This window comes from Tachysurus vachellii, chromosome 25 (genome assembly GCF_030014155.1).
Source record: "Tachysurus vachellii isolate PV-2020 chromosome 25, HZAU_Pvac_v1, whole genome shotgun sequence".
Taxonomy (NCBI): Eukaryota; Metazoa; Chordata; class Actinopteri; order Siluriformes; family Bagridae; genus Tachysurus; species Tachysurus vachellii.
In genome coordinates this window covers 5,304,682-5,317,854 of record NC_083484.1, presented here as the reverse complement: position 1 = coordinate 5,317,854, position 13,173 = coordinate 5,304,682, and the positions used below count along the sequence as shown (strand labels likewise).

The 13,173-nt window shown below is 40.7% G+C and overlaps 1 protein-coding gene across 3 annotated transcripts in view; it reads right to left on the bottom strand.

Moving 5' to 3' along the window:
- ncoa2 (nuclear receptor coactivator 2) overlaps positions 1-13,173 on the bottom strand; it is a 53,241-nt gene that overhangs the window by 7,913 nt on the left and 32,155 nt on the right. For 2 of the 3 annotated variants that reach the window (XM_060862241.1, XM_060862242.1), the window contains exons 6-20: positions 11,968-12,145; positions 10,250-10,417; positions 9,133-9,234; positions 7,840-7,980; positions 7,375-7,522; positions 6,163-7,240; positions 5,823-5,988; positions 4,638-4,832; positions 4,079-4,222; positions 3,794-3,944; positions 3,348-3,504; positions 2,594-2,887; positions 1,404-1,481; positions 1,146-1,320; positions 138-309 (exon numbers count right to left, since the gene is read on the bottom strand). In XM_060862241.1, coding sequence (XP_060718224.1) covers positions 138-309; positions 1,146-1,320; positions 1,404-1,481; positions 2,594-2,887; positions 3,348-3,504; positions 3,794-3,944; positions 4,079-4,222; positions 4,638-4,832; positions 5,823-5,988; positions 6,163-7,240; positions 7,375-7,522; positions 7,840-7,980; positions 9,133-9,234; positions 10,250-10,417; positions 11,968-12,145 — 3,347 coding nt within the window. The remainder of the gene's footprint in view (positions 1-137; positions 310-1,145; positions 1,321-1,403; positions 1,482-2,593; positions 2,888-3,347; positions 3,505-3,793; positions 3,945-4,078; positions 4,223-4,637; positions 4,833-5,822; positions 5,989-6,162; positions 7,241-7,374; positions 7,523-7,839; positions 7,981-9,132; positions 9,235-10,249; positions 10,418-11,967; positions 12,146-13,173) is intronic. The other variant, XM_060862243.1, reaches the window with a different exon arrangement.

The following is a 13,173-nucleotide window of genomic DNA, read 5'->3' as shown; positions in this document are numbered from 1 at the left end:
ATGTTTGTCAAATGTAAGTAAATTCATTAAAACTGGAAACATGATGAAAAGTAACTATTTGAATGCAAATGTTCAATACTGAAGATTTTGTGTGTGTGTGTGTGTGTGTGTGTGTGAGTGTGTGAGAGAGAGTCTACCTGTTGGCGTTCATGTTGCCCTGCGTCCAACCGTTCATCTCTGGAGACGATTGAAATGTGGCATTACCCTGCTGCATCATGGGGCTTTGGGCGTGACCAATTCTAGGGGACACAAGGGGACTCTGAGGGGTCACTGCACCTCCAAACCCACCGTCAGGCTGCTGAGATATTCCTAACACACACACAACACACACACACACACACACACACACACACACACAACACATATATAAAAAGACTGGCTCAGTTGCTGAAGAAAAAAAAAAACAAAAAGGAAAAAAAGAAACCAGAAATAATAATTCTAGTTTTAGTATCAGGATCATTTTAATATACTTTTTGTTTGTTTGTTTACGTTTTACACAAATTCATTTTAAAATGAATTGCAACATTTAAAAATATATTTCTATAATTACTGCTGATTAGGCACGACTGAATGGTAACAGTTTGACACTTCGTCACAGATACGTCCATTTCTTATCTCTGTAGTGATTCGTTTTATAATACTGCTTGATATTTTGCAGAAAGTTTCCGTCAAAAACTGACTTATAATCTGAAAAGAATAAAATATACTGGCCAATTCTGCTATTAGCTTTCCACCACATCTTTTATAGTGAAGATTACTCAGACACTTCTGCCCTCTAGTGGGCTCCACTATTTATTTTGATGGGAAAGAAATTCAACGGATAACCAATTGATAGCTGAAGACACTTTAGTTTAAACAGATGAACTAGCTTTAAAAAAAAAACAATTAAAGATAAAGTAAGAAAAGAAGAAAATTGGGGAGATTTTGTGCAATAACCAGTCAAAGATGGACAAAAGGATGTGAGCATGTGAAAAAACACATAAGGCTGTTTAATACACTGAGCACCTGAAGCTGAATGTAGTTCGATATGTACGTTATGTATAAAGATTTATCATCGGCACGTGAATTAGAAGTGCCACTGGTTAACAGAAAAGTGTTACATAATTAAATGTATTATAATAATTAGATTATGATGATAGTGGTACCGTAGTTGGGCGTGTAGGGAAAGTGGGTAGGGTTGCCATGGGCGATCTGGGTGCTACCCATGGTGCCGGCAGCCATGTTGGGTGGTCGCATGCCCATGCTGCGCTGCCGCTGACGCAAATGATTACTGAGCAGCTCCCTCTGACGCTGTGCAAGCATCTGAGCGTTAATGGTCCCCTAGGAGATGAAAAAAAAATGTATCACGGGGTTCTGCAGTTCACCTCTGCAGGTCTCTGCTTTGTCACTTTGTTAGTACAAACCTGATTCGGTACGTTGGGTCTTAGAGGTAGGTTCATGTTTGACACTCCAGTCATCTGATTCATCATTGGCTGGCGATTCTGCAGAGAAATAGAGAGAGAATGTGAGAGAGAGAAAGAGAGAGCGAAAGAGAGAGAGAGAGAGAGAGAGAGAGAGAGAGAGAGAGAGAGAGAGACAGAGAGAGTAAGAGTAAGAGAGAGAGTAAGAGAGAGAGAGAGTGTAAGAGTAAGAGAGAGAGAGAAAGAGAGAGAGAGAGAGAGAGTGTAAGAGTAAGAGAGAGAGAGTAAGAGAGAGAGAGAGAGAGAGAGAGAGAGAGAGTGTAAGAGTAAGAGAGGGAGAGAAAGAGAGAGAGAATGTGAGAGAGAGAAAGAGAGAGCGAAAGAGAGAGAGAGAGAGAGAGAGAGAGAGAGAGACAGAGAGAGTAAGAGTAAGAGAGAGAGTAAGAGAGAGAGAGAGTGTAAGAGTAAGAGAGAGAGAGAAAGAGAGAGAGAGAGAGAGAGAGTGTAAGAGTAAGAGAGAGAGAGTAAGAGAGAGAGAGAGAGAGAGAGAGAGAGAGAGAGAGAGAGAGAGAGAGAGAGAGAGAGAGAGAGAGAGTGTAAGAGTAAGAGAGAGAGAGAAAGAGAGAGAGAGAACTCTAAAATAGCACTGAAGAAAAATGAGTTAAGGCTCTAAATAAATAAATATATAATGAAAAGTGACCTACATGGTAGGTGGACCTGATTAAAGAATTCAGATTAATGTAGAAATATAAAGTCCATTTAATTTTTATGCATTAAATTCAGACCTTTTTTTTTTAAATCACAACATTACAAAGAGCAAAGCAATAACAATTAAAGAAACAAAATCAAATAAATAAACACAAAGAAATAAGGAAATAAGGTCAAGCTGCAGTTCTTCAATCGTCCAGCAGGTAGCAGTATAGTCTGTAGTTCTAAAATAAAAAGGCCCTTTTACTTACTTGACATGGAGAGAAGAACATTTCGCAGAAATAATTTTGCATTGTGTAACTTACAGCGAAAATTTAGAAACACTTGTGCTTGTATAATATGTAACGTGCTTACTGTATAATTAAATGTCAATAAAATTTAATGTCGATGTGGTTTGTAAATAAACTGGCATGATTGTGCAGAAAGACATGCTTGGGAATTTCTCTATCTGCCTTTGCTGATTTATGGCTGTCAGTGTCCTTTACCTGTTGTGCTTGTAATCTGTGCTGCAGCTGCAGTCTGAGTGCGTTAGGTTGATTTGGGACACTCCCAGGTGGCCGGAGAACTGGTCTGGGCTGCATGCGGATCATGGGAAATCCTGGCCTTGGCCCTGCGACTGCCCCGATGCCATGGTAACCAGCATCCTGCATCGCAGCGAAGCCTCCCGCTGTGTTATGGGAAGGTGGAGCAGCATACTGCTGTTGAGGGTAAAGGGGCTTCTGGTCCATCAGCAGGTTTTGATCCTGACCTGGGAACATCTCCGGTTCTAATGACGGTGCCTGAGAGAAACACAGAGTGACACACAGACATCGACAATAAACCACTAGACAAAACCTGGGCAGATTTGAGTTTCAGAGTCGATGCTGTAAAGATCAGGAACGGGATGAGAAAAGATGAGAGCATTATGGAAAGCAGAGGTAAGAGCAGCGAGTAGAGGGAGGATGATCAGGAGGAAGAAGAGTTGGGGAAAAAACAACAAAGTGTGGAAGAAAAAGACAGCAAGTGGAAATGTGGCGGGAACAGCAGGAGATAAAGGAAGAGCGGGTGGAAGAGAATGGAGATGGCGGGAGTAAGAGCAGGAAGAAGTGAATGGTGAGCAGCAGGAGAAAAAGAAACGCAGAAGAAAGCGTGAAAGAGGATGAGCAGGAAAAGGTTAATGGGGATGAGCAAGAGAAAGAGCAAAAAAAGAAGAAGAAGAGCAGGGAAAGAGTAGAAGGGAAACGTAGGAAGAAGTGTTACCTGTCCCACAAGTGCTGGAATGCCCAGAGCTCGATCGATCTCCTCCAGTCCATCAAAGTCTTTGAGGGCAGTGTAGAGCTGATTAAGTAAAGCACCTTCATCAGCAGGTCCTTCAGCTGCACACAGCCCATCATCCTGTGATGTACCATACAGGGACCTGACACACACACACACACACACACACACACACACAGTTATATGTAAACTGACTAAATTTATGTGCACAATAAGAAATTTAACAACTAACATTTGATCATGGTTTACGTTGTCATTAAGACACCGTCAGTCAAATATAAGACCTAAAATGCTAACGGGACTCTTTCCGTGTCGAGTCGTCTTGGTACTGAAGCACCGTGGAAACGATGTCACGAGGATATCGTGATGAAATAACAAATCACCAGGTAATGCATAATGTGCCCAGGTCTGTGTGTGTTTGTGTGTGTTACCTGTTAGGATCTCCAAATGCCACCTGCTCAATGGGCATCATGCTGTCAGGCCATGGAGCTGTCTGATTGGGTGGAGCCGTCTGATTGGGCGGAGCCTGTTGCTGTGGAAATGTAGGGCCTGGCAGACTCATGTCCATTTCCATAGCCTGAGCTGGAGAGAGAGAGAGAGAAAGAGAGAGAGAGAGAAATGGACACACACACACAGAAGTGGACAAAGAAGCACTTGATTAGACAACCTGTATTTTCAGACAATGAGTAATATGTAGATCTGTAGTAAATACCTACCACTGGGCATCATCTGGCCCTGCAGCATGGGCCTGACTCCCTGTTGACTGCCGGGTCTGATTGGCATGTTTGTATTTTGCACAATGCGTCCCTGCAATGCCCCCTGAGGGGAGGAACCGTTCACACCCTGAGACGTCCATACATCTGAGAGACAGACAGAGCAAGAGAGAGAGCAAGACCAAGCGAGCAATCATTTCTTAATAGCTTAGTATACAGGCATTTTCAAACATTTTTTGCAGATTGCACTAATATGTCATAGTAAAGTGTAAACCCTTGATGGAACTCAAGGAATGTTGGCTGACCAAGCTGAACAGCCAAGTTCAGTAAGTTTAAATGCAAATTTAATTAGCGTTCATGTGTAAACCTGTTAAAACTAACTGGCTGTGAGCTGTGAGATTGTTAAACGATGACACACACATCTGTTTGTTCCTTTCTTTGTTCCATACATTTAATTAATGACCTCCAGCTCAATCAGCTCCAGTGCCTGGAGACACACCTGTAGATACAATAACAGTGTATCTCCTTTGTTATTAAGTGTCATCTGCTAAAAGTTGCCTACCACCCATGTTGGCCTGGCTGGTCATGATGCCCTGATTTCCCATCATTCCATGCTGCTGCTGTTGGATGAGTGAATATGGAGTGGTGTTCCTCATAATTGCAAACTGACCCGGCGAACCTTTAGCTGAGGCATTCATGTCCAAAGACATGCTCCGCATTGGAGGAACTCGACCCGGGAGCCTCGGGCCACTGAAATCTAAACAAACCGGACACGCACACACACACACACACACACACAACATTACACAGGCTATAGTGACCAAAGAGTTGCAGCACACAATATTGGAAGCATGTGTGTATTGGTTTGACTTCAATCAATTTAATGTGTTAAAACTAAAATAACTGAAAGTCTTTTACACAAACACACACACACACACACACACACACACACTGTACCCTAGTGAGTACCCTAATATGTGGTGCAGGTAGAATTAGTAATAAAATGCTATTGTTTGTGTTTGACCAAAAGAGCATGTGTGTGTGTGCGTGTGTGTGTGTGTGTGTGTGTAAAGAGTGAGTAAGTAGACAAATGCTGCTCTTGTCAGAACAGAAACAGGGCTAATTCACATGCTTGGATTGTTTGCAAATGTGTGAGAAAAAATTTGTGTGTAGAATTTGAGCTGAAAATCTGTGTACAGTGTATAAAAACACATACACACCCAGAGCTGTGATTGGATGTGGTGTAAATAAGTATGTGTGGTACAGAACCGTAGACAAACAGCATTTACTGCATTAATAACAGGGATAAAATAGAGGAAGAAAAAAAAACTATATGTATTAATATAAACACAATGTGTCATCCATCTCTCCTGGTGTACGAATGAAACAGGACCATGACTGAGGAAATAATATTTGGCTCTTAAGGGCATTCTCAGCACAGCAGTGACACATTAGCAAATTTGTAGTTTCTGTTGCTTCTCTGTCGTACTTCCCTAAATCCACACCCAGATTATTTTCTGAAGCATTGTGCAAATGTTTGTAAGGAGTTTCTATGAATTTTGTGAAAGCTGCTTTACTAGAAAAACTGGATAAAACTTCACATCATGAATGAGCTCAAAAACATGAACATTCATCAGTGTGATTGTGGACTTTTTAAGTAATAAGCCTGGATCTCTGCAGTTTAGGTTTTGTGTGTGTGTGTGTGTGTGTGTGTGTGTGAGTGTGTGTGAGAGAGAGAGAGACCCACTCTGTACTGCTCTGTGCTGAACTCCACCTTCTCCTGTGATCTGCAGAATGTCATTGATGATTGCCTGTTTATCGACGGCAGCTGGCAGTGACATGGGACGAGCTTCGGAGAAAAAACCCGGCTGACTGTTCTGCAGGTCGTCCAGGATATCATCCAGCTCGCTGGACTGTAGTGAAAAAAAATGATCCACAAACATAATCCCTGTTAATAATAAATAATTCATTATAGTTCATAATACAAGATGAGAATAAACAGAAGGCATTGCAGTTACAGTTTCCTTATCAAAATGGCAGCTGAACCTGTTTAAGTCACCAGCAATTCCATCCAGTGTGAAACTTGCCTGCTCTGCCTGCTCGTATCCTCCGTCGGGTTTCTCCTTCTTCACAGTGACCATGTTATTCCCCTCCACCTTAATCTCTCCTGTCTCTGTCTTTATTGCCTTGTCCTTAACCGTGTTCTCGTCATTGTCCAGCAGGTAGCGCAGAAGGGCGTTATCCTTTTTTTTCGGACTCACGGCTTCCTGTTTGATGATGTCGGTCACGTTGGACCCGTCATGGCTTGGTTCTTTCCCTGTCGCTTCGGCCGTGATCTTTGCCAAGTCCACCGGCGACGTGCTGTTCTGCAGGAGCCGGTGAAGAATTTTGTGCTTCTCTTTTAAGGACGTGGCACTGGTTCCTGACATGCCCAGTTGATGCCCGGTCATTAGTTCTTTCTCGGGCGCTGGTGAAGGTGAGGAGGATAACTCCATATTTTCGTTTTTAGTGGTGAGAAGCTGGAGGAGCTTTGTGTGCCCTTTGCTTTCATGGATCTTATTTTCGTCCGAGCTGTTGAACTGACTCAGGTTGCCTTTTTCATCCCTTTGATGCCCGGTGTTGTCGCCTTCATGGCCATCATGCCCGTTTCCACTTTGCTCAGACTCCCCGAAAGACTCAATTTTGGGCATTGCTTGAGAACCAACTCCTCCTGAAACTGGTGATTCAAATTTTTTGGGATCAGGTGACCCCAGAGAATGGCTCCGGGAAATGGACTGACACTCACTGAGAGCCTGAAGGGCATTAAGAGAACTGCTAGTAAACACTTGATTACTGCTGTTGCCTGGGCACATGCCTGCAGGTGAATGGAGGGGATTGGTGGGGGTAAACTGGGCTGGGGGTAAACGGGGGGAGCTGGTTACCCCAGGACTGGGGCGATGCGATGGGCTGTTCATTTTCAGTTGGTATCCAGGGCTATGATTGGTGCCTGGGCAGCCAAAACGGTAATCTTTATGGGCTGCTGGAGACGAGAAAGCAGGTGTGTTGCTACTAATGACACCTTCCTGACCTTGAGGATTTCCGCTTATCGGGTTAGGTGAGGTCATTGTGGTCAGTGGGGTCATGGGCTTGCCCAGGTCAGGTGCCATGCCACATACAGTCGGCTCTCTGGGGAAGAGGACGGGAGAAATATTTGAAATATAAATAAATACATAAATACATACATTCCAAACCATTAACCTGGTAGATGAACACACACACATCAGATTGCACATGCGCTCAGACACAGACACACTGTGTACCTCTGGAGAATGTGTAGCGACATGTAAAGCTGCGGCTCATTGGTGGCTGGAGAGCGGACGAGTTTGCTCTTGGTATGTGCCGAGACGATGGTTCCATCAGAGAGGGAGAACCGATAGATGGGACTGAACGCCTGGCCGTGTCTCAATACTACACACAGGAAACACACCAACAATGTAAAGTCAGCTACAGAAGAAGCACTACTAGGAGTTATTATAATTTCATCATTAATCAGAAACTTTAAGTTTGAATAAATAGTTTGTTTATTAGGTCAAATCTCTTCACTTCTTAAAGTAATCAAAAGTAAAAGCTCAGCAAAAGTATTTTTATGTAGCACACTGAGGAAGATCATGTGAATAAACAGGCCGGTTTCTAGAAAAGCTCACATTGCACCATCATCAGCGCTGTTCTAGTGTTAAAATAAAATAAATGTTAAATCTATAGTACAATACATTAAGTTAAACGACCTTCTTGCTGGTGACGTTTGGCGTATGAAATGTCTCCGTCGTTCTGTAGATGAAAGCGTTGGATACATCTCCTGACTAAGTCTTCCCAACCAGGCTTCATAGAGGCTCGTAACATGGTGGTGTCTAATGACGTGATCTTCCCTATACACACACACACGCAAACACATATTGTACATACATCAGGGTTCCCACTCTTTTTCAGAGATCATTTTCCAGGACTTTTCCAGGACATTTCAAATTTAGCAAAAAAAGACAAGGCTCACAAATTCGCGGCCTAAAGTAATATGTTCTTCTCTCCAGAAGTCTTAAAAACAATGTACACTTTATGGCTATTACTTAACTATACTTTTAAAGACAATTCGTCATGTGAATGAAATTTCAACATTTATAAAATAAAAAGACAGCACATATTAATACCCTTTCCTTTCTCAGGCCAATGCCGTCATGCATGCTTTAGTTTGCTGTGCATTCCCCTTGCACATGATATTCAGATTAACAAGGTTAATATAACCTGCTTACCCGTCACCATTTGCTGAAAACATTTGAGCACTTAAACCATTCCTAGCACCTGAAACCGCCAACACAAGACAGCGTCATCCGTCACAGCGAGATTAAACAGCATAACAAAAAACCCGTCAAACCTCAACGTTCCTGAACAGAGCGCTTTCTGTTACTAATTGTTTCGCCCAGTTGTAAACTGTTCTTTAAATGATCAAGAATATTTAAAAATAATAATTTTCCAGGACAATTTATGTTTTCTCTCATTTTCCATGTGTTTTCCAGGACTGGAACATTGGTCATTCATTTTCCAGGATTTCCAGGACGCGTGGGAACCCTGATACATGCACACAAACATCAGGTTTCATGCATATTTTGTAACATGTATACTAACATGTAGTAGCGGCTCTTAAAAAAGTACCAGCTAAAGCAGTAACTCCAATTTATTCTAGGCTACATCACATCCTGTAAGTGATTACTTTCCTTTAGCACTGCCTCCCCAAATATTTTACTTTTTACTTTACTACGTCTGTCATAACATGTGCTGACCAATCACAGGTTTCACTTTCATTCTCAATAAGCAGATTTGTGTACTGGAGAGGCAGGTGACGCTTTTATTTTAGCTCACTTTAAACACAAGACTTTATTCAGCAAAGGGACCTCTATTAAAATTGTCTTAAAGTGCTTTCGATATCCTCTGTCCCGCTTTGTTTTTTTTCGCTTAACTGTCTGTTTTTTTGTGGCTGTAAAGTGACTCATTGTGGTGTGTGTGTGTGTGTGTTGGCATGGTGTTACCTTGGAGATCTTGCCGTGTGGTGAAGCTCTCGTGTGTGGGGAGCATTGGTCTCTCCTTCATAGGTACTCTCCTTGCTACACAGATCAGACACGACTGCAGATCTGCAGGAGAGAGAGAGAGAGAGAAAGAGAGAGAGAAAGAGAGAGAGAGAGAGAGAGAGAGAGGTTTGTTTAAAGGGCAGGCAGTGATTTGACCTCCAATCAATAATAAATGATATGGTGGCCCTGTGATCTGTGTGTGTGTGTGTGTGTGTGTGTGTGTGTGTGTGTGTGTGTGAGAGAGTGAGAGAGAGAAACCAACAAGAGCTACATGACAGAATGTGACCTTTGAGCTGTTCGTTGCCCTGGCAACGCTGTAGACATCCAGTTAGAGAAGACATCCATCAGTCTTACACACCCTCACACACACACACACACACACACACACACCCCTATCACCTGATACCAGCTCAATTCTATGCAATACGTTCCTACTGCTGTCAGTAGAATTTCACCTTCTTATGGTTTATGTTGTATTAACACACTGTGGTGCTACTGCTAACATCTGTATATGTCTCGTGCATTTGATGGCTCAAGTGTGTGTATAAGTTGGGGTCACTGAACACACATGATAATCTGCACTGCTGCTACTCTTGAATATTGGGTTCTTGTGATCATAACAGGACGTTTGGGAATCTAGTGCATGGACACTTTTCTCCTGGGACTTCTACAGAATGTTGAAGACGGCTGCCTTGGTTTCGTAGTTCCACGGACATAAGAATCCTTTACAGCCAAAACTGTACACTTGTTTTTATGGAATGATCTACACCTCTAGATCTCCATAAAGATCTACATGATGTTAGTATGTGTGTATGTGTGTGTGCGTACTGAAGAAGATTCCAGATCAAGGCAGCAACTTATACAGCTGCCAGAATAATGTTTTATCATTGATTAAATCTAGCAGCATATTCTCTGTGGAGAAATGATTGTGCAGTGATGATCCTCGTACATTATTTATTCTTTTATTACTTATTGTGCACTAGGAAATGAACAGCGTATGGTCTAATTCCTGACTCTCATGCTCACTTGCTGAATAAAAGTGCGTGTGCTCTGTGTTTAGTTAGTCGTGTTTTCTCACCCTCTCCTTCCTCTTTAATGGATTTGGGCTCTGAGACAGTGAAACACTGCATGGTTTCATATTTCTGTGCCTCCTGCTCCTGTGCTTCCTCTGGGTTCACCAGCATGCGGCACGTAAACGAGTGACTGTTCCTCCTGGAGCCCTCGCTCGACCACGGGACGCCGTTCACTGACACAAAGCAACATTAAAGGATAAATACTGAGAAACAAGCACAGATAATAACATAAAAATTGTTACTACACTATAAGCTTGCAACACGCCAAGTTATTCTTATACTTCTATAGCTGCATGTTGCGGTATTATAAGCTACTAGTCTATAAGGTAGTGTTCTTTCTGTACAATATAATATACATTATATTATAGGCTATATTATATCTATTAAATCATTCTATAAGCTTACCAACAATACTAGAAGTTTCTACACTATCACCTACATGTACTATTTTTTGTTCAGATCGTAGGTCTCTATAGTGTAAGCTAATATACTTACTATACCATGCATATCTATACTGACTGTATATTGCATGTATTTTATACTTGCATATATTGTATAATTGTACACAGTAAATAACTAAATACAATACATTTCATTTTAATACATGCCGATTTAAGCAAGTATACCCACTAGACTACAAGTTACTATACTTATTCTATGTTATAATAATGGAAGCTGCTGTACTATTATATTAGCTCTAATCTTCTTACTACAAGTAACTATACTGTAACCCCAATATACTTATTATCCTGTACACCTAATGTATTGACTATTCTATAAACTCCCTGTACTTTGTGTTACCTTAGAAATACAACTGTAAGCTAATATACCCAGGATACTATGCTAAATATAAGGCACTACATGTTAATTTGCATATTTTAAAAAACTTCATGTACAGTATACAGTAACCTGCTATAATTTAAAAATAAAATGGCAATATACTTGATGTAAGTTACTATACCAGAACCTAAAGTACTTACTATACTATAAACTGCTATACTTACTATGATACCTTAGTACAAGTGGCTATAAGCTAGAATACCAAATATTTTGTGTTAGTATACATATTTTGTAATATTTCTTTACTAACAACATATAAGAGGAGAATATATATGTACAAGTGGTTAAAAGTCAATATGCATGCTATAGTGTATTCATTTATAAGATACTACATGTTAATATAGTTATTTAACAATACGTTATGTACTATAACTATAAGAAACTACACAATTACCGTGGAATACATATATGATATGACTCGCTACATTAAAAGGCGATTACCTGTTGTAAAAGACTAGAATTGAACCTAATATATTTACTATAGTATAAATACTATACTATACTGCCTACACATTACCTTAGTATATGAGGGTACCAGATATATAATAAGTTGCAAGTTACTATACTTACTGTATGTTTTCTAATACTATGAGCTCAATACTTTAGTATACTTTACAATAATTTCCTGTGAATACGCTTGTATAATTTATAGCAAGTGCTTTGTTATCGCTACCAAAAACACCACCTCATACTTCTATTTCATTTCTATTTTATCTACTTTATTATAATACACATTGTGAAATAATAGACACTATAAGCGATTCTGAGACATTTTTAAAGCTGCATAGGTCACAGATCAGTATAATGCATAATAATACGTACAAGTCTTCATTTACTAAGTCTAAAAGTTAAAAAGAAGGAGAACGTGAAGCGGTGTGTTTACCGAGTGATTTAGGAAGCAGGTTCTTGATAAACTCTGCATGGTCTCCTACGTGTAAAATGCTGTAAACACTTGTGTTCATAAGCTCCTCCTGATTGTAGCGCAGGTACTGGGACACATTTTCTGACACAAACACAATGTTCCCTTCCATGTTCACCACAAAGAAGAAGCCATCCAAGGCCTAGAACAGGGGAAAAAAAAGTAAATGTAACAACAAATCTTAAACAAGATTAAATAGAACATAAAGCAGGAATCATTTATTGCATAGGAATTATGGCTCACAAAAACAGGCAGAGAAATGACAGGAGACAGAGAACATCTGTCTAAGTGTGCTTGGTGTGATGTATTGTGGTTCTGGCGATCTACTGCGATCTGGACACAGCCATGATGATGTTACCTCGCTGTGTTTCTTATTGTCTGACTGCAGCAGTGATATTGAGGCAGTTCTTAAGTCAGAGAAGTGTACTCACTCAGTCGATATCAATAAACTTTTTTAAAAAAATACTTTTTTTTTTATTTGTTTTTGTAAATATACAATGACCTTGTTTCCTTAGAAATGATGTAATGTGACAGGCACAAAAACAGTTAAAGTAAATCTGTCTGTGTGTGTGTCTTTGAGACACAGTCAGAGAGAGGGAGGCAGAGAGGGAGGCAGAGAGAGAGAGAGAGAGAGAGAGAGAACCTTAAGACCTGCAACAGCTGCTCGCCTCATTCCCAATGCAGATTACAGACTTCAACTCCATCAGTGTTTGTCCAATGCAGTGTGAGTGTGTGTGCGCACGTGTGTGTTATTCGTGAAGGGTGTGTGTGTGGGGGGGCATTGTTGAAAAGTAGCACTTGCAGTGTCTGACAAGGACGAGTCAGGCGAGTGTTAATTGAAGGAGCGCTGCATCACTGAGCATATGTGTTCCCTTCTTAGCGGTGCTCTTTCCCATTGCCCCAGGCTATATCTGTAGTTCTGATAGAGACACAGCTGAATGTAAATCCCTAATCTCTCTTTATTTTACAGTGTCTACAGGTGTCAAGTTTCATTTAATATGCTTTAAGACCTTTTGAAAGCTACTTAGAAAATATATTAGCCGATTACGATTTAGGACTACTGAAATATGAGAATATAAAACTAAAAACTGATACTAAAATTAGTTCATAAGAAAATCTAACACAAAAAGACACAGTATTCAAACGTGTTAATATTGTCCTGTTTCAGGA